The 19,761-nt window shown below is 47.8% G+C and overlaps 1 protein-coding gene and 1 long non-coding RNA gene across 15 annotated transcripts; both read left to right on the plus strand.

The window, feature by feature from the left end:
- The first annotated feature begins 191 nt into the window (after window positions 1–191).
- ZNF101 (zinc finger protein 101) lies at window positions 192–18,662 on the plus strand. Of its 14 annotated transcripts, none has more exons than XM_077978559.1 (6): window positions 192–333; window positions 5,029–5,098; window positions 11,176–11,305; window positions 11,491–11,617; window positions 12,286–12,346; window positions 12,739–16,184. In XM_077978559.1, exons 4-6 carry the CDS (start codon window positions 11,584–11,586, stop codon window positions 13,829–13,831), a joined length of 1,188 nt encoding a protein of 395 aa, XP_077834685.1. In that variant the 5' UTR covers window positions 192–333; window positions 5,029–5,098; window positions 11,176–11,305; window positions 11,491–11,583; the 3' UTR covers window positions 13,832–16,184. The 14 variants fall into 14 exon arrangements, 10 of the variants coding, with proteins under 10 accessions (XP_077834685.1, XP_077834692.1, XP_014978892.3 ...); XM_077978562.1 differs by having other exon boundaries at window positions 198–333; window positions 5,029–5,062; window positions 11,118–11,305; XM_077978564.1 differs by having other exon boundaries at window positions 215–333; window positions 5,029–5,062.
- On the plus strand, window positions 8,730–9,485 carry LOC144336892 (uncharacterized). Its single transcript, XR_013409314.1, has 2 exons — window positions 8,730–9,044; window positions 9,354–9,485. It is a non-coding gene; the product is annotated as an uncharacterized LOC144336892 (long non-coding RNA).
- Window positions 18,663–19,761: the final 1,099 nt, after the last annotated feature.

A 19,761-nucleotide genomic window follows, 5' to 3' on the forward strand; every position in this document is an offset into this window, starting at 1 on the left:
GATAGTCCCGCCCTGCGAGGGGCTGCAGGTAGTACCTGTCTGTCACACCCCACACAGCTAGGATTCCGATCACTTCTCCTAGCCGCTCAAGCCCCAGGGGCGGGGCCTGGGGCGCCATCCAGTCGGAGGCGCTGTGGGGCAAACTGTCCAATCAGGTGCGCCGAGAGGAGGGGCAACTTCCAAAGCCGGAAGCGGTCAGTTTTCGCGCGGGTCCGGGTTTTAGTTTCTCGGTGAGGCCCCTGGTGCCCCGGGTACCGCAGATTCTGTCCTGTGGGACCTGCTCTGGCTGCTCCAGCCCCAGGGAGGACCCAGGAAACCCGGAAGCCGGAAATGGTGAGCGTGCGGAGTCGGGCGTCCAGAGACCTGAGGAAGAGCTGGTCGGAACCGGCAGTGGCGGGACCCGGGGCTCCCCGCGGCGACTGTGGGGTCTGGGACCCGAGTCCCCCAGGCACAGCTCGACCCTTGGTCCCCTCGGTCGCAGGGTGGAGCTTGACCAGCCGCCGGGACCCCGGGTGTCATGTCCCGGCCCCGGAGCCCTCTCAGGGCAGCTCCGCGCCCGCAGCGCCGCGTCTCCCCAGGTTGTGCTGGGGCCACAGGAGGGTCTTGGGGGGATCCTGCCTCGGGTGTGGGGTTCGTGCGGGAGGAGCCGTGGCCTGTGGGGTCCCCAGTTCCGCCTCCTTTAGGCGGCCCCCGTTTCCTTCGGAGTCTTCCAAAGGTATGGGAAACTGGGTTTCAAACCCACGACGGGTCCCCCAGCCTCACTCCTCCCAGGACTGCAGTAAATCCCTAAATTTCCCCGCATTCCTCAACCCTAAGTTCTCCCTCCACTACATTCGCTTCACATTATTATTATTTTCATTATTTCTATTATTTTTGAGACGAGGCTCGCTCTGTCGCCCAGGCTAGAGTGCAGTGGCACAATCTCGACTCACTGCAACCTCCCCCTCCCACGTTCAAGTAGCTGGAATTACAGGTGCCCGCCAACACGTCCAGCTAACTTTTGTATTTTTAGTAGAGACAGGTTCACCACGTTGGCCATGCTGAAGTCCTGATCTCAGGTGGTCCGCCTGCCTCGGTCTCCCAAAGTGCTGGGATTACAGGCTTGAGCCACTGCGCCCAGCGTTTTAATTGTCATCTTTTCCAAGGAGCCCTAGATGGCACTTCTTAAAAGGTTCGTTTTCCGTTTGTGAACATTTCACATGCGAGCAAAGCAGAAAATAACCCCCAGACACTCCGATATTAAAAAAATCACTGTGCCTGCCCTCTTTTTACCTTCCCTAGGCGCGGACACCTTGTCAGACTGTCTTTGGGTGGAGGCTCCTCTTGGGAACTTCAGAGGGTATTGGGTCCTCAGCCCACCCTCCTATCTTACTGGTCCTGGGTTTCAGGACCGTACAGGGATTTGTTCCAGCTGCCCTGGGAAGAACGGGTGAAAAGTCTGTCCTGGTGTGGTTAATCTTTCCTGATTGTTTGATGAGCCTCCTAGGGAGGAGTTCTTTCTTTTGAAAATAAATTTCCTTAGGAAATTCCAGAGGGAGTCCCTGCTGGCCCTTGGGGGTGGGGTGGGGCCAGAAACAGTAGAAGGAAACTTCCTGGCCGGGCGCGGTGGCTCACGCCTGTAATCCCAGCACTTTGGGAGGCCGAGGCGGGCGGATCACAAGGTCAGGAGATCGAGACCACGGTGAAACCCCGTCTCTACTAAAAATACAAAAAAAAATTAGCCGGGCGCGGTTGTGGGCGCCTGTAGTCCCAGCTACTCGGGAGGCTGAGGCAGGAGAATGGCGTGAACCCGCGAGGCGGAGCTTGCAGTGAGCCGAGATCGCACCACTGCACTCCAGCCTGGACGACAGAGCAAGACTCCGTCTCAAAAAAAAAAAAAAAAAGAAAGAAACTTCCTTCTGAGGCAGCTCAGGCTGGAATGCAGTGGCACAGTCATGGCTTACTACAGCCTCAACCTCTGGGGCCCAAGCAATCCTCCTGCCTCAGGCTCCCAAGAAGCTGGGACCACAGGCATGCGCCATGCCTGGCTAATTTTTATTTTTTTTTTGTAGAGACAAGGTCTCACTATGTTGTCCAGTCTGCTTTGGAAGTCAAAAGAGATTCTCCTGCCCAGGTGGCTCACGCCTGTAATTCCAGCACTTTGGGAGGCTGGGGCGGGAAGATCTCTTGAGCCCAGAAGTTTGAGACCAGCCTGGGTAACGTGGCGAGACCCCATTTCTTTTTTTTTTTTTTTTTTTTTTTTTTTTTTTTTTGAGACGGAGTCTTGCTTTGTCACCCAGGCTAGAGTGCAGTGGCCAGATCTCAGCTCACTGCAAGCTCCACCTCCCAGGTTCACGCCATTCTCCTGGCTCAGCCTCCCGCGTAGCTGGGACTACAGGCGCCCGCCACCTCGCCCGGCTAGTTTTTTGTATGTTTTAGTAGAGACGGCGTTTCACCATGTTAGCCAGGATGGTCTCGATCTCCTGACCTCGTGATCCGCCCGTCTCGGCCTCCCAAAGTGCTGGGATTACAGGCTTGAGCCACCGCGCCCGGCCTGAGACCCCATTTCTATAACAAATACAAAAATTAGCTGGGTATGGTGGCGCATGCCTGTAGTCTCAGCTACTCAGGAGACTGAGGTGGGAGAGTCACCTGAGCCTGGGAGGTTGAAACTGCCCTTAGCCCTGATTGCGCCACTGCACTCCAGCTTGTACTACACAGTGAGACCCTTTTTTAAAAAAAGGAAATCTTCCATTATGGCTGCAGAATATGAATACATTCCCACAAAAAAAAGGCATGGTAGGCCGGGTGAGGTGGCTCACGCCTGTACTCCCAGCACTTTGGGAGGCAGAGGCGGGCGGATCACGAGGTCAGGAGATAGACACCATCCTGGCTAACACGGGGAAACTCCGTCTCTACTAAAAATACAAAAAAACTAGCCGGGCGTGGTGGCGAGCCCCTGTAGTCCCAGCTACTCGGGAGGCTGAGGCAGGAGAATGGCGTGAACCTGGGAGGCGGGGCTTGCAGTGAGCCAGAGATGGTGCCACTGCACTGCAGCCTGGGCGACAGAGCGAGACTCTGTCTCAAAACAAAAACAAAAAAGGTATGGTAGATACACAGAAATTACTGATTTACAAAGATTCACCAGCACATCAGCTCGTCTCCTTTGCAGGCTGGGGAATTTGTGATGGTGGATAACTGTTCTGTTTTGTGTTATCTGGATTTGACAGATTAATGCTGAGTCCTTTGGGATAAGTTTGGCAACATCTAGAAGTAGTCAGATATGATCTTTTGTTTACTGAATGGTTTATTACGGAAAAAATACTGAATGACATCTGAAAGTGATAGATACTCGTCTCTTTTCCTAAGGATACTATTCCTACTCACAGGGCTCTCTCATGTTCTCATGTAATCACAGTTATTTCCCAGAGTTGCTGCCCCCTAATATTAATACCATCACCTTGGGTGTTAGGATTTTTTTCGTTTTTTTTTTTTTTGCGACGGAGTCTTGCTCAGTCGCCCAGGCTGGAGTGCAGTGGCGCGATTTTGGCTCACTGCAAGCTCCACCTCCTGGATTCACGCCACTCTCCTGCCTCAGCCTCCCGAGTAGCTGGGACTACAGGCGCCTGTCACCACGCCTGGCTAAATTTTTTTGTATTTTTAGTAGAGACGGGATTTCACCATGTTAGCCAGGATGGTCTCTGTCTCCTGACCTCGTGATCCACCTGCCTCAGCCTCCCAAAGTGCTGGGATTACAGGCGTGAGCCACCGCGCCCGGCTGGGTGTTAGGATTTCAATGTGAATTTGGGGTTGCTGGAGTGCAGTGGCTCCATCTCAGCTCATTGCAAACTCCGCCTGTCAGGTTCAAGTGATTCTCCTGCTTCAGCCTCCTGAGTAGCTGGGATTACAGGCACCAGTCATCACACCCGTCTAATTTTTGTATTTTTTTTAGTAGAGATGGGGTTTCACCATGTTGGCCAGGCTGGTCTTGAACTCCTGACCTCAGATGATCCGCCTGCCTTGGCCTCCCAAAGTGCTGGGATTACAGGTGTGAGCCACTGTCCCTGGCCTTTTTTTTTTTTTTTTTTTTGAGACAGTCTTGCTCTGTCATCCAGGCTGGAGTGCAGTGGTGCAATCTCAGCTCACTGCAACCTCTGCCTCCCTGGTTCAAGTGATTCTCGTGCCTCAGCAACAAAGTAGCTGGGACTACAAGTACCTGCCACTATCCCTGGCTAATTTTTTTTTTTTTTTTTTTGAGATGGAGTTTTGCTCTGCCGCCCAGGCGGAGTGCAGTGGCGCAGTCTCGGCTCACTGCAACCTCCGACTCCCAGGCTCAAGCGATTCTCTTGCCTCAGCCTCCCGAGTAGCTGGGATTACAGGCACGCACCACAGCGCCCAGCTACTTTTTGTATTTTTAGTAGAGACGGAGTTTCACCATGTTGACCATGCTGGTCTTGAACTCCTGACCTCAGGTGATCCATCCGCCTCGGTCTCTTAAAGTGCTGGGATTACAGTTGTGAGTCACCGTGCCCAGCCTAATTTTTGTATTTTTAGTAGAGACAGGGTTTCGCCATGTTGGCCAGACTGGTCTTGAACTCCTGACCTCAGGTGATTCACCTGCCTCAGCCTTCCAAAGTGCTGTGATTACAGGTGTGAACCACTGTGCCTGGCCTGATATTTTTCAGTATATACTTTTTTCATCATAATCATTTTATTCATGAGACATTTTCAGACTTCAAGAAAAATTTCAGTAGGCTTTATTTTCTAAAAATTTACTTCAGCGGCTTGTAACTAGCAATTCAAGATGAACTGAGGGCAGGAACACTGGCAAACACCTGTAATTCTAGGTACTTGAGAGGCTGAGGCAGGAGGATCAATTGAGCCCAGGAGTTCAAGTCCAGCCTGGGCAACATAGTGAGATGCCCATCTCTTAAAAAAAAGTGTGTTTGTGTGTACATATGAAAATTATATGTATGATTTTATATATGTATTTATAAATTATATGTATGATTATATATTTATAAATTTATTTTTTTACTTTCGTGACAGAGTCTCGCCCTGTTGCCCAGGCTGGAGTGCAATGGTACAATCTCGGCTCACTGCAACCTCCGCCTCGCAGGTTCAAGCGATTCTCCTGCCTCAGCCTCCTAAGTAGCTGGGATTACAGGCGTCCTCTACCACACCCAGCTAATTTTTTGTAGCTTTAGTAGAGATGGGGTTTCACAATGTCGGTCAGGCTGGTCTCGAACTCCTGACCTCATGATCCACCTGCCTCAGCCTCCCAAAGTGTTGGGATTACAGGTGTGAGCCACCATGCCTGGCCCTATTGTTTTTGCTATTTTGGGTTTTTTGAGATTCTATGTACATTTTATTTAATTAATTATTTTTTTTTGAGACAGTCTCACTCTGTTGCCCAGACTGGAGTGCAGTGGCGTGATCTTGGCTCTCTACAACCTCTGCTCCCCGGGTTCAGGCGATTCTCCTGCCTCAGCCTCCCAAGTGCCTGGGATTACAGGCACCTGCCACCACGCCCAACTAATTTTTTGTATTTTTAGTAGACACGGGGTTTCAACATGTTGGCTAGGCCAGTCTGAAACTCCTGAGCTCAGGCGATCCTCCCACTTCGACCTCTCAAAGTGTTGGGATTACAGGCGTGAGCCACTGTGACTGGCTGGTATTTTTATTTCTGAAAAAAAAACAAAAAACAGACACGAGATTTTGATAGGGATTGTATGGAATTTGCAGATAATTTTGGGTAGTATTACCTTCCAAATAATGTAGAGTCTCTTTTTTCTTTGACACAGAGTCTCGCTCTATTGCCTAGACTGGAATGCAGTGGCACAGTCTTGGCTCACTATAGCCTCCTGGGTTCTGCCTCCTGGGTTCAAGCGATTCTCCTGCCTCAGCCTCCCGAGTAGCTGGGACTACAAGTGCATGCCACCACGCCTAATTTTTTTGTGTATTTTTATTAGAGATGGGATTTTACCATGTTGGCCAGGCTGGTCTCAAACTCCTGACCTTAGGTGATTTGCCTGTGCCTGGCGTTTTTTGTTTTTTGTTTTGTTTTGTTTTGTTTGAGATGGAGTCTTGCTCTGTCCCCTAGGCTGGGGTTCAGTGCCATGATCTTGGCTCACTGCAACCTCCACCTCCTGGGTTCAAGCAATTCTCCTGTCTTAGTCTCCAGAGCAGCTGGGATTATAGGCACACGCCACCACACCTGGCTAATTTTTGTATTTTCAGTAGAGACGGGGTTTCACCATGTTAACCAGACTGGTCTCGACCTCCTGACTTTGTAATCCTCCCACATCGGCCTCCCGAAGTGCTAGGATTGCAGACATGAGCCACCACACCCAGCCAAATAATGTAAAGTCTTTGAACACATGAACACAAGATATTTTTCAATTCATGTCTTTAATTTCATTTAGCAACATTTTGTTATTTTCAGTGTACAAACAGTCTTTTGACTTCTTGGTTTGTAATTCCTAAGTGTTCAATTCTTTTTTTTTTTTTTTTTTTGAGACGGAGTCTGTCACCCAGGCTGGAATGCAATGGTGTGATCTCAACTCACTGCAACCTCTGCTGCCCGAATTCAAGTGATTCTCCTGCCTCAGCCTCCCAAGTAGTTGGGATTTCAGGTGCCTGCCACCGCGCCCGACTGATTTTTGTATTTTTAGTAGAGATGGGGTTTCACCATCTTGGCCAGGCTGGTCTTGAACTCCTAACCTTGTGATCCACCCGTCTTGGCCTCCCAAAGTGCTGGGATTACAGATGGGAGTCACTGCGCCCGGCCTATTCAATTCTTTTTGGTGCTATTGTTTGTGGTATTGTTTTCTTAATTTCTTTTTCTCATTATTCATTTATGGTGCATATAAATGCAACTGACTTTTTTGGTCTTGAGACAGTCTCCCTCTGTTGCCCAGACTGGAGTACAATGGTGTGATCTCGGCTCACTGCAACCTCTGCCTCCTGGGTTCAAGTGATTCTCCTGCCTCAGCCTCTCGAGTAGCTGGGACTACAGGCATGGGTTACCACACCTGGCTAATTTTGTATTTTTAGTAGAGATGGGGTTTCACCATGCTGGTCAGGCTGGTCTTGAACTTCTGACCTCAAGTGATCTACCCACCTGGACCTCCCAAAGTGCTGGGATTACAGGCGTGAGCCACTGCACCTGGCCCCATTGTTTTTCATACATTGAACCATCCTTGCATTTTCTGGATAAATCTCTCTTGATCATGCCATATAATCCTTTAAATATGGCAGGTATGATTTGCTAGCATTTATTGAGGATTTTTTGCATTTATATTCGTAAAGGACATTTGTGGTTTTCTTTTTTGTAGTGTCAGCATAATTTTGACTTCATAGAGGGAGTTTGGAAATGTTTCCTCTTCAGTTTTGGAAGAATTTGAGGAGGATTGATAGCAATTCTTTTTTAAATATTTGGTGGATTTCAGCAGTGAAACTCTTTGGTGTTCTGGGTTTTGTATTTGTTGAGGTTTTTAAAATTATTATTATTATTTTTGAGATGGAGTCTTGCTCTTTTGCCCAGGCTGGAGTATAGGTGGTATGATCTTGGCTGACTGCAACCTCTGCCTCCTGGGTTCAAGCGATTCTCCTGCCTCAGCCTCCTGAGTAGCTGGGATTACAGGCATGCACCACCATACCCAGCTAATTTTTGTATTTTTAGTAGAGACAGGGTTTCACCATGTTGGTCAGGCTGGTCCTGAACTCCTGACCTCGTGATCCGCCTGCCTCAGCCTCCCAAAGTGCTGGGATTATAGGTGTGAGCCATCACGCCTAGCCTATTATTATTATTTTTTTGAGACAGAGTCTCGCTCTGTCACCCATGCAGGAGTGCAGTGGCGTGATCTCGGCTCACTGCAACCTCCGCCTCCCAGGTTCATGCCATTCTCCTGCCTCAGCCTCCCGAGTAGCTGGGACTACAGGCGCCTGCCGCCATGCCTGGCTAATTTTTTGTATTTTTAGTAGAGACGGGGTTTCACTGTGTTAGCCAGGGTGGTCTCGAACTCCTGACCTCATGATCTGCCCGCCTCTGCCTCCCAAAGTGCTGGGATTACAGGCGTGAGCCACTGCGCCCGGCCAATTTATTAATTTTCTTTTCTTTTTTTTTTTTTTTTTTGAGATGGAGTCTCGCTCTGTCTCCCAGGCTGGAGTGCAGTGGCCGGATCTCAGCTCACTGCAAGCTCCGCCTCCCGGGTTCACGCCATTCTCCTGCCTCAGCCTCCCGAGTAGCTGGGACTACCGGCGCCCGCCACCTCTCCCGGCTAGTTTTGTGTATTTTTTTAGTAGAGACGGGGTTTCACCGTGTTAGCCAGGATGGTCTCGATCTCCCGACCTCGTGATCCGCCCGTCTCGGCCTCCCGAAGTGCTGGGATTACAGGCTTGAGCCACCGCGCCCGGCCAGCCACCGCGCCCGGCCTAATTTTCTTAATTTATGTTATTTTTTTGAGACGGAGTTTCACTCTTGTTGCCCAGGCTGGAGTGTAATGGCGTAATCTTGGCTCACTACAAGCTGCGCCTCCCAGGTTCATGTGATTCTCTTGCCTCTGCCTCCCAAGTAGCTAGGATTACACGCGCCTGCCACCACGCCAAGGTACTTTTTTGTATTTTTAGTAGAGACGGAGTTTCACCATGTTGGCCAGGCTGGCCTCGAACTCCTGACTTAAGGGGATCCACCCGCCTTGGCCTCCCAAAGTGCTGGAATTACAGGCATGAGCCCCCGTGCCCAGCTGTTTTTTTTTTTTTTTTTTTTTTAAATTTATTACTATGTCAATCTCCTATTACTACAGCTCTATTCAGACTTTTTGTTTTTTCATGACTCAGTCTTGGTATATTGTGTATGTGTAGACATTCGTCCACGTAATCAATTATCTAATTTGCTGAAGTACTCTGAAGGACTTCTGAAACTAAGCCTGAGTTGTACGGTTGTCTAGTTTTTTGTGCTCTGCTGTATGTATGTATTCTGCTGCTGCTGTTGTGAGTGTAAGGGTTGAGGTGAGGGGAAGCATTCTATTGACCTATGACTTAGCCTCATTTAAAGATAATAGGCTCCGGCCGGGCGCGGTGGCTCAAGCCTGTAATCCCAGCACTTTGGGAGGCCGAGACGGGCGGATCACGAGGTCAGGAGATCAAGACCATCCTGGCTAACACGGTGAAACCCCGTCTCTACTAAAAAATACAAAAAACTAGCCGGGCGAGGTGGCGGGCGCCTGTAGTCCCAGCTACTCGGGAGGCTGAGGCAGGAGAATGGCGTGAACCCGGGAGGCGGAGCTTGCAGTGAGCCGAGATCCCGCCACTGCACTCCAGCCTGGGCAACAGAGCAAGACTCCGTCTCAAAAAAAAAAAAAAGATAATAGGCCGGGCACAGTGGCTTGTGTGTGTAGTCCCAGCACTTTCAGAGGCAAAGGTGGGCAGATTGCTTTAGCCTAGGAGTTTGAGAGGAGCCTGGGCAACACAGGGAGATCCTATCTCTACAAAAAATACAAAAATTAGCTGGGTGTGGTGGTAGTAGGGGACGAAGTGGGAGGATCGCTTGAGCCTGGAAGGTTAAGACTGCAGGGGCCATGATTGTACCACTGCACTCTAGTCTGGACAACAGAGTGAGATCCTATCTCAAAAAAAATATTATATCAATATTTATTTATTTATTTATTTATTTGGAGACAAAGTCTCACTCTGTCACCCAGGCTGGAGTGCAGCAACAGAATCCTAGCTCACTGCAGCCTTGAATTCCTGGGCTCAAGCAATCCTCCTGCCTTAGCTTCCCAAGTAGCTAGGACCACAGGCACCTGCTAACATACCCTGCTAATGTTTTAAAAATGTTTTTTCTGGAGATGGCCATAACTTTTACTTTTTTTGTTTTTTGAGGTGGAGTCTTGCTCTTTTGCCCAGGCCCACCACACCTGGCTAATTTTTGTATTTTTAATAGAGACTGGTTTTCACCATGTAGGCCGGGCTGGCCTTTAACTCCTGACCTCAAGTGTTCTGCCCCACTACTCTACAATGTCTGCTCTATTATTAACTAAGTTTTCATATGAATACTGGCCCATTGAAGACTCTCTTCTTTTCCTTTGATCTATTTGTTTATCTCCCTGCTAATAGTATGCTGTCCTGAATGTGATGGTTTGGAAATCCTTGGTGTGTGTTAGGCAAGCCATCCACCAGCTATTCAGGAGGCTTTGGCAATTATTAGATGTTAATTCCTGCACACCAGGTAGTGGGAGGTTTGGAAAAGTAGCTTTTGTTGACCTAAAATGTCTGTTTTGAGGATTTTTTTTTTTTTTTTTTTTTTTTTTGAGACAGAGTCTCGCTCTGTTGCCCAGGCTGGAGTGCAGTAGCATGATCTCGGCTCACTGCAATCTCCACTTCCTGGGTTCAAGTGATTCTTCTGCCTCAGCCTCCCAAGTAGCTGGGACTACAGGCATGTGCCATCAGGTCTGGCTAATTTTTTGTATTTTTAGTAGAGATGGGGTTTCACCATGTTGGCCAGGCTGGTCTCAAACTCCTGTCCTCAAGTAATCCACCCGCCTCGGCCTCCCAAAGTGCTGGGATTACAGGTGTGAGTCACCATGCCCAGCTGTATTGGGTATTTATGAAATTTTATAAGGATATCATTTGGAAAAAGGGACATCTTATTGAGGTTTTTCTAGGAACACGTGTCATCTTTCCACTTACTCCATTCTGCTTTGATAGAAATTTAAAAATTCTTCCATGAGGACGATTAAATATTGATTATGAGTCTTATTTACTACTTGATTAAATTTGGTCTAGAGTAAACTGCTTGCAACCTTCAGAATATTCTCTCTTGGTATAACCACATGGGATGAGCTCAATTCCCCAGTGGACAAGTTGTGACAACAAGTGTGACATATGCCTACTAGGAAAGCTCATTCAAGACTCAGTGCCCAGAGTGTTTTTTGGGGGCTAGTCTCCTAGGCACCGCTGCTAGTTTGGAGCAAAAGAGTAGGCTTTCAGAAGGAAAACAGTTCAGTCAGTACCATCCTGTTTGTCAATAGTAAACCGTTTAGCCACAGTGAGCCACTTTGTCACTTAGGTTGATGGGATCCCTCTTGTAGTCTAAGTTCCCCCTGATGGTAGCAAAGGTCGAACTTGGTGAACAGGCCTTTCTAAGGAGACCCAGACTCAGGACTGCTGAAAGGAGTGCTGTCTGCGCACCAGGTGGCGGCAGTTTGTTGTGACGGAGAGATCCTCTCTGCAAAGAGCATTCGGGGCAACGCAGCAGCACAACTGACTCCCTGGACCCACCACGGAGAGGGTGTTCCTCCTCTGCGGCTGGCTCTCTGAGTAGGTCAGTTCTCACACCGGAACTGCTGTGAGGGAGGAAGCGCATGTAGATAGAGAGCAGGAGGCTGATGACTCAGTCATGGAGTGAGTGAGTGGAGAACCCGGCGTCATGGGATCACTCACGTATTGGGTAGAGATCCCCAGTGCTGAGTCTCACCCCTCCTCCTCCACCCCTGTGGGATGTTTCAGGACTCAGTGGCCTTTGAGGATGTGGCTGTGAACTTCACCCAGGAGGAGTGGGCTTTGCTGAGTCCTTCCCAGAAGAATCTCTACAGAGATGTGATGCTGGAAACCTTCAGGAACCTGGCCTCTGTCGGTAAGGAGGGCAACATTTCCTTCCTTAGTCAATTAGAAGACAAGTGTGCTTTGGTCACCAGTGTGGTTGCACAATTTGGAATGTGGAAAGAGAATATGTTGGTGAATAAATCGGGCATCGTGGGCCAGGTACAGTGGCTTACCCCTGTAATCCTAGTGTTTTGGGAAGCCACGGTGGGAGGATTGCTTGAGTCCAGGAGTTTGAGACCATCTTGGGCAACATGATGAGACCCTGTCTCTTTAAAAAAAAAAAAAAAAAAACACAATGGTGGGGGGTGGGCAATTGTGGTGGCTCATGCCTATAATCCCAGCACTTTGGGAGGCTGAGACAGGTGGATCACCTGAGGTCAGGAGTTTGGGACCAGCCTGGTCAACGTGGCGAAACCTCGTCTCTACTAAAAATACAAAAGTAGCTGCGTGTGGCAGTGCATAGCTGTAATCCCAGCTACTCGGGAGGCTGAGGAAGGAGAATCACTAGCACTCAGGAGGTGGAGGCTGCAGTGAGCAAAGATTGTGTCACTGCACTCCAGCCTGGGTGGCAGAGTGAGACTTTGTTTCAAAAAAAAAAAAAACATCAGGTATTGTGGCAGTGTTTAATGAACTTAGAACCTAGTGATTTTTCTGTAGTTTTAAGTAATTCCTGATGATTTCTCTGGGTCTACATTTTAGGAATCCAATGGAAAGACCAGGACACTGAGAATCTGTACCAAAATCTGGGGATTAAGCTAAGGTAATCTGTACTCACAAGAGGAAGAATGTAATAAAGATTCTCTTGAGGGAATCTTAGCACGTCAGGAAAATAAAAAAAAAAATACGAGACAAATAAGTACAATGTTAGATTTTTAACTGATTATTAGAAGATTGCCACCAAAAATCTATCCTTCCATGTAATATAGATATTGAGTGTCTGGACAGGGTACTAAGAATCTGTGACATGGATGTCACTGTTTGGATAATAGCCATGGGGAGCTGGGTAGCAGAATCATCAATACACTTCCTTTCTAATAATTCTGACCTGGCAGAAAACCTCCACTGTTCCTGATTTTGGTAGCAGCATAAGTCTTAAGACATGTCCATTAATAGAAAAGCGTGAATAAACCATGCGCTTGTCATTTGTCATAGAAGTCTGGTGGAGAGACTCTGTGGACGTAAAGAAGGGAGTGAACACAGAGAAACCTTCAGGCAGATTCCTGATTGTCACCTGAACAAGAAAAGTCATACTGGAGTGAAACCATGCAAATGCAGCGTGTGTGGGAAAGTCTTCCTCCGTCATTCATTCCTGGACAGGCACATGAGAGCTCATGCTGGACACACAAGATCCGAGTGTGGTGGGGAATGGGGAGAGAAGCCCCGTAAACAGAAACAACGTGGGAAAGCCTCCGTCTCTCCCAGTAGTGGTGCACAGCGCACAGTAACACCAACTCAAAAGAGACCTTATGAATGCAGGGTGTGCGGGAAAGCCTTTAATTCTCCTGATTTATTTCAAATCCATCAAAGAACTCACACTGGAAAGAGGTCCTATAAATGCAGGGAAATAGTGAGAGCCTTCACCGTTTCCAGTTTCTTTCGAAAACATGGCAAAATGCATACTGGAGCAAAACGCTATGAATGTAAATACTGTGGAAAACCTATCGATTATCCCAGTTTATTTCAAATTCATGTTAGAACTCACACTGGAGAAAAACCTTACAAATGTAAACAATGTGGTAAAGCCTTCATTTCCGCAGGTTACCTTCGGACACATGAAATCAGATCGCACGCGCTGGAGAAACCCCACCAATGTCAGGAATGTGGGAAAAAATTCAGTTGCTCCAGTTCCCTTCACAGACATAAAAGAACCCATGGTGGAGGGAAACTCTACAAATGTCAGAAATGTGCCAAAGTCTTTAGATGCCCCACATCCCTTCGAGAACATGAAAGGGCGCACACTGGAGAAAGACCTTATGAATGTAATAAATGTGGTAAAACCTTCAATTATCCCAGTTGTTTTCGAAGACATAAAAAAACTCATAGTGGAGAAAAGCCATATGAATGTAAAAGGTGTGGTAAAGCCTTTGGGTCGTGCAGTTCCCTACGAAGACATGAAATGATTCACACTGGAGAAAAGCCCTTTGACTGTAAACAGTGTGGTAAAGTCTTTACTTTTTCAAATTACCTTAGGCTTCATGAAAGAACTCATTTGGCTGGGCACAGGCCGTGCTTTGGCAGGAGGTAGGTGGATCACCTGAGCCCAGGAGTTTGAGACCTCAGATATCCCAGTTCTATTCAGAGCCTCAGATATCCCAGTTCTATTCAGATATCCCAGTTCTATTCAGAGCCATAAAAGGACTAATACTGGAGAAAAATTGTAGAAATATACAGAATATGGGGAAACTCTCATCGCTATCATCTCCATTCAAAGACACATGTCAGTGCACAGTGGAGATGGATGATACGAATCGAAGAATACACACTGGATGGAAATGTTAGGAGTTTGGAAAATACAGGAAACTTCAATTTTAACAATTATTAAAATTCACATGGGCTGTGCACAGTGGCTCTCGCCTGTAATCCCAGCACTTTGGGAGGTTAGGGTGGGTGGATTGCTTGACGCCAGGTATTCGAGACCAGCCTGGCAACATGGAGAAACCCCATGTATACAAAAAAATACAAAAGTTAGCCAGGGATGATGGTGTTTGCCTGTAGTCCCAGCTACTTAGGAAGCTAAGGTGGGAGAATTGCTTGAGCTTGGAAGGTCGAGGTTGCAGTGACTGGAGACTGCACCACTGGACTCCAGCCTGGGCGACAGCAAGACCCTGTCTAAAAAATTGTGAGAACACCCACTTGAAAGAAATCCTATAAATGTAAGTAGTTTTGAAAGCCTGATGCAAATTAATAATTATATAATGCTCAAAAACTTAATCATGAATGAGTTATTATACAAAGTTATATAGCATTTATCGGTGGCTCATTCTTTTTCCTTTTATTTTTTATTTTTCGAGATGGAGTCTTGCTCTGTTGCCCAGGCTGGAGTGCAGCGGCACAATCTTGGCTCACTGCAACCTCTGCCTCCTGGGTTCAAGCAGTTCTGCCTCAGTCTCTGAGTAGTTGGGATTACAAGTGCATGCCACCACGCCTGGCTAATTTTTTTGTATTTTTAGTAGAGATGGGGTTTTGCCATGTTGTTCAGGCTGGTCTCGGACTCCTGACCTCGTGATCCGCCGTCCTCGGCCTCCCAAAGTGTTGAGATTACAGGTGTGAACCACCGCGCCCAGCCTTTTTTTTTTCCCCCCGAGACACAGTCTCGCTCTGTTGCCTAGGCTAGAGTGCAGTGGCACGATCTTGGCTCACTGTAGCCTCTGACTTCTGGGTTCAAGCAATTCTGCTTCAGTCTCCGAAGCATCTGGGATTACAGGCGCATGCCATCATGCCCAGCCAATTTTTTGGTATTTTTGTAGAGACAGGGTTTTTCCACGCTGGCCAGGCTGGTCTTGAACTCCTGACCTCAAGTAATCCACCCTCTTCGGCCTCCCAAAGTACTGAGATTATAGGCATGAGACACCGTACCCGTCCCCTGTGGCTCATTCTTTGGATTATGGGTTTCCACTTTTGCAAGGTAACCTGAGAATTCCACAGATACTCTTTAAGCAGTGGTACCTGAGGTTTAATAGGAAGTGTTTTTATCTTAAGTCAATTAATAAAATTTTTTTCTATCCATTTTAGTTTTCGTTTTCTTTTTCTATCCATTTTAAAGAGTGTTGGATCTGTGGGTGAATTGAAATTTATTTCTAATATGTAAGCAGATTTAATTTTTATGTAGTGTTTAATTGTTCTGTGATTCATGAGCCACTACAAAATGAGTCTTTTTTTTGTTTGTTTGTTTTCGAGACGGAGTCTTGCTCTGTTGCCAGGCTGAAGTGTACTGGCGTAATCTTGGCTCACTGCAACCTCCACCTCCTGGGTTCAAGTAATTCCCATGCCTCAGACTCCCGAGTAGCTGGGATTACAGGCGCACGCCGACATACCTGGCTAATTTTTTGTATTTTAGTAGAGACAGGGTTTCATTGTATTGGCCAGGATGGTGTTGATTTCCTGACCTTGTGATGCACCCTGCCTTGGCCTCCCAAAGTGCTAGGATTACAGGAGTGAGCCACTGCGCCTGGCCCATGAGTCTTTATTAATAGAGATTTCTTACTGGTGTTATGAGGCAGGTTCTGCATATTCCTCACCCATCATATGTATTCCACTTGCCTTTCTTCTGGGGAAAAACGCCTCTTTTTTATGGGGAAAACTATTCTTTTTGGCATGATTCAATGTTTACTCCATTTTCTTTGCTAATAAGGACTTGGTATCAATTTATAAGTATGTAAAGTTTACCGTAGAGTATTGTCTCATGTGACTCATTCTCATTTTTTGCCCTTTATAGTCTTTGTTGTTATTTCTGAGTATTATTTGGATGATTCCTTTTGACTTAAGGACAGCCCTGTGATACGACAATATTTTTATCTAATCTGATGGAGAAAGCATTCAGTCTCCTGATCAAGTATGATGTTAGCTGCAGGTTTTTAATAAATGCCTTAATTCAGTTTGAAGGAGTTCCCTTCTGTTCATTATTTATTGAGTGTTTCATCAAGTGGTATTGAACTTTTTCAAATGATTTTTTGCATCTATTGGGATGATCCTGGTTTTTTTTTTTGACACAAAGTTTTGCGCTTCTTGCCCAGGCTAGAGTGCAGTGGTGTGATCTCGGCTGACTGCCACCTCTGCCTCCCGAGTTCAAGCGATTCTTCTGCCCCAGCCTCCTGAGTAGCTGGGATCTCCACACCTGTTTTTTTTTTTTTTTTTTTAAATATTTTTAGTAGAGACGGGGTTTCACCATGTTGGCCAGGTTGGTCTTGAACTCCAGACTTCAAGTGGTCCACCCACCTCAGCCTCGTAAAGTGCTGGGGTGAGCCACCGTGCCCAGCATATCCCACAATTTTTTTTTTTTTTTGAGACAAAGTCTTGCTTAAAGTTCAAAATCAGTAAATTGGACACACTTCATTACTATTATTATTTTTGAGATGGAGTATCGCTGCTCTGTTGCCCAGGCTGTAGTACAGTGGCTCAATCTCTGCTCACTGCAACCTCTGACCCCCAAGTTCAAGTGATTCTTGTGCCACAGCCTCCTGAAATCTCAGCTGTGATTATAGGCATGTGCCACCACGCCCAGCTAATTTTTGTATTTTTAGTAGAGACAGGGTTTCACCATGTTGCCCAGGCTGGTCTCGAACTCCTGGCCTCATGTGATCCGCCTGCCTCGGCCTCCCAAAGTGCCTCCCAGGTGTGAACCTGTGTGCCTGGCCTCATTCAAGCCATTGAATGTGGGGGGAGAGGTGGAGAAAATCATTTGTGCTGAGTCTGTGGATGTTATATGCCAAGGAAGAGGCCCAGTTGATAAGAGGGCTCAGGAGAGCCTTGTGAGAGCTTGGTCAAGGACTGAATCTTTTGCCAGTATGTAACGTTATATACAGCACGTGACATATACAGGTACCTATGTATATTGGAGACTGCATTAAGGGGATTCTGCACAGCTGAAGCCCTGACGTGTGGACACCGAGTTGGGGTGGTCACACTTGAGAGTTTGGGATGTTGTTGATACTAGGAGACCCAGGGACAGCTCTGGCCTCTGAAAGGACCATTGAATTCAACCCCTGGAATCCACCCAGACCTTGAGCGTATTTTCTCCTTGCATAGCATCACTCCCCCATGACCTGTCGGGGCAGCTGTGTTCACTCCTCTGCGTCCTCTACCTCACGTCCTCCTGAGCACTTGGTATTTCTACTCTGGTGATAAAAGGTCCCAGTCTCAAGTCTCCTCTCAGGTGACACTGTGACTCGTGCCTGTAATCCCAGCACTTTGGGAAGCTGAGGCAGGCAGATTGCTTGAGGTCAGGAGTTTGAGACCAGTCTGGGCAACATAGTGAAACCCCATCGCTATAAAAAATACAAAAATTAGCCAGTTGTGGTGGTGCACACCTGTAGGCCCAGCTACTTGGGGGGGCTGAGGCAGGAGGATCGCTTGAGCCAAGGAGGTCAAGGCTGCAGTGATCCATAATCACACCACTGCACTCCAGCCTGGGTGATAGAACCCTGTCTCAAAAAAAAAAAAAAAAAAAGAAGGCCAGGCAGAGTGGCTCACACCTGTATCCCAGCACTTTGGGAGACCTAGGTGGGCAGATCACCTGAGGTCAGGAGTTCAAGACCAGCCTGACCAACACAGTGAAACCCCCATCTTTACTAAAAATACAAAAAAATTGGCGGTGGCTCAAGCCTGTAATCCCAGCACTTTGGGAGGCCGAGATGGGCGGATCACGAGGTCAGGAGATCGAGACCATCCTGGCTAAAATGGTGAAACCCCGTCTCTACTTAAAAATACAAAAAACTAGCCGGGCGAGGTGGCGGGCGCCTGTAGTCCCAGCTACTCGGGAGGCTGAGGCAGGAGAATGGCGTGAACCCGGGAGGTGGAGCTTGCAGTGAGCTGAGATCCGGCCACTGCACTCCAGCCTGGGTGACAGAGCGAGACTCCGTCTCAAAAAAAAAAAAAAAAAAAAAAAAAATAGCCAGCCATGGTGGCACACACCTGTAACTTCAGCTCCTCGGGAGGCTGAGGCAGGAGAATCTCTTGAACCTGGGAGGCAGAAGTTGCAGTGAGCCGAGATTGAGCCACTACATTCCATCCTGGGCAACACAGTGAGACTCCGTCCCAAAAAAAAAAGAAAAAAAGTACAGTGGTGGCCAGACACATGGTGGGCTTGGGAACGGAAATGCTGGGTGCCCTCCATGGTGTCCTGCTAAGATAAGTAAACAACAAAAAGGAAGGGGCCCCAGGTGGGGGAAGACGCAACAATTGTTCTGAGAAACAGCTAATCACAAAACAACTCAGGGGCACAATGACCTCCCCCATGACCCTATAAAGTTTCCGTCCAGCCCCCACCTCTTGGCAGACAGCTCCTTCTCTGCTGTGCTGCCCGTTGCACTTGCAATGTATTTTCCTACTTTCTCTATTAAACTTGCCTTTCTTTACCCACAACTGTCTTGGTAAATTCCTTTACTGCCCCTGAAACTGGCTCTAGCTAAGTGCACCCAAGACATACTCCAGCCTGGGCAACAGAGTGGGACCCTGTAAAACAAAACAAAACAAAAACCCAAAAGATTAGCCTCTTTAGGCTCTCAAGGACAGCATTTTTTTTTTTTTCATTGCTAATGAAAGAGAATCCAAACTTTCTGTGAAGCAAAAGTCCCTCATTTCTTGGTGTGTTCCAGGAAGTCCACTTTTTAGACTTGGAGGATTCAGTCATGAAAGAGCTGACTGCTGTATTTGGTGGAGGTGAAGGGACTCCAGCCCAGGGAGAAGTGCCTCCCCGATCTGGGATCTGGGATCTGCTGGCCTCAATGACCCTCAGATGCAGTCGAAGTGGGTGAACACAGCCTGGAAGCTCAGGAGGCCTGAATGGAGGGGAGGGAATAGCACTGCTCTAAGCTCAGGCCTGCTGATGGGGACGGGACCAGCAAGGCTCAGCTCTTTGCCTCTGGGCAGGTTTGGAAAAGGTCCTTGGGATGGAGTGACTCTTATGACCTCTTTCAGGGACTCCAGCGTTTTTAGCATCTCCTCCATTGCCTCTTCTTGTTTAGAGTTTTTGAACCTCTCCTCTTGCAGTTCTTGACAGGGAAGTTAAGTCTTCCATCAGCATCGAGTTGATCCTCTTCATCTTTCTGTAAGCATCTGTAAGGCTGGTTTGTTTGTTTGTTTGTTTGTTTTTGAGACAGTCTCACTCTGTCGCCCAGGCTGGAGTGCGGTGGTGTGATCTCAGCTCAGCTCACTGCAACCTCTGCCTCCCGGGTTCAAGCAATTCTCTGCCTCAGCCTCCCGAGTAGCTAGGATTACAGGCACCCGCCACCATGCCTGGCTAATTTTTGTATTTTTAGTAGAAACAGTGTTTCTACTATCTTGGCCAGGCTGGTCTTGAACTCCTGACCTCCTGATCCACCTGCCTCAGCCTCCCAAAGGGCTGGGATTACAGGTGTGAGCCACTGCGCCCAGCCAAGGCTGGGTATTTTTAAAGATGCCTTCTCTAGCCTGGCATTCTCCAAAGATGCCTCCCTCTCTGCATACTCTTTTTTGGCA

This window comes from Macaca mulatta, chromosome 19 (genome assembly GCF_049350105.2).
Source record: "Macaca mulatta isolate MMU2019108-1 chromosome 19, T2T-MMU8v2.0, whole genome shotgun sequence".
Classification (NCBI taxonomy): Eukaryota; Metazoa; Chordata; class Mammalia; order Primates; family Cercopithecidae; genus Macaca; species Macaca mulatta.

What these genes read in the sequence shown, in the direction of transcription:
- ZNF101 (XM_015123406.3), top strand. An exon ending in CAGGAACCTGGCCTCTGTCG is followed by an intron (nt 11,618 to 12,285) that starts GTAAGGAGGGCA and finishes TCTACATTTTAG; the next exon opens with GAATCCAATGGAAAGACCAG. An exon ending in AATCTGGGGATTAAGCTAAG is followed by an intron (nt 12,347 to 12,738) that starts GTAATCTGTACT and finishes CATTTGTCATAG; the next exon opens with AAGTCTGGTGGAGAGACTCT.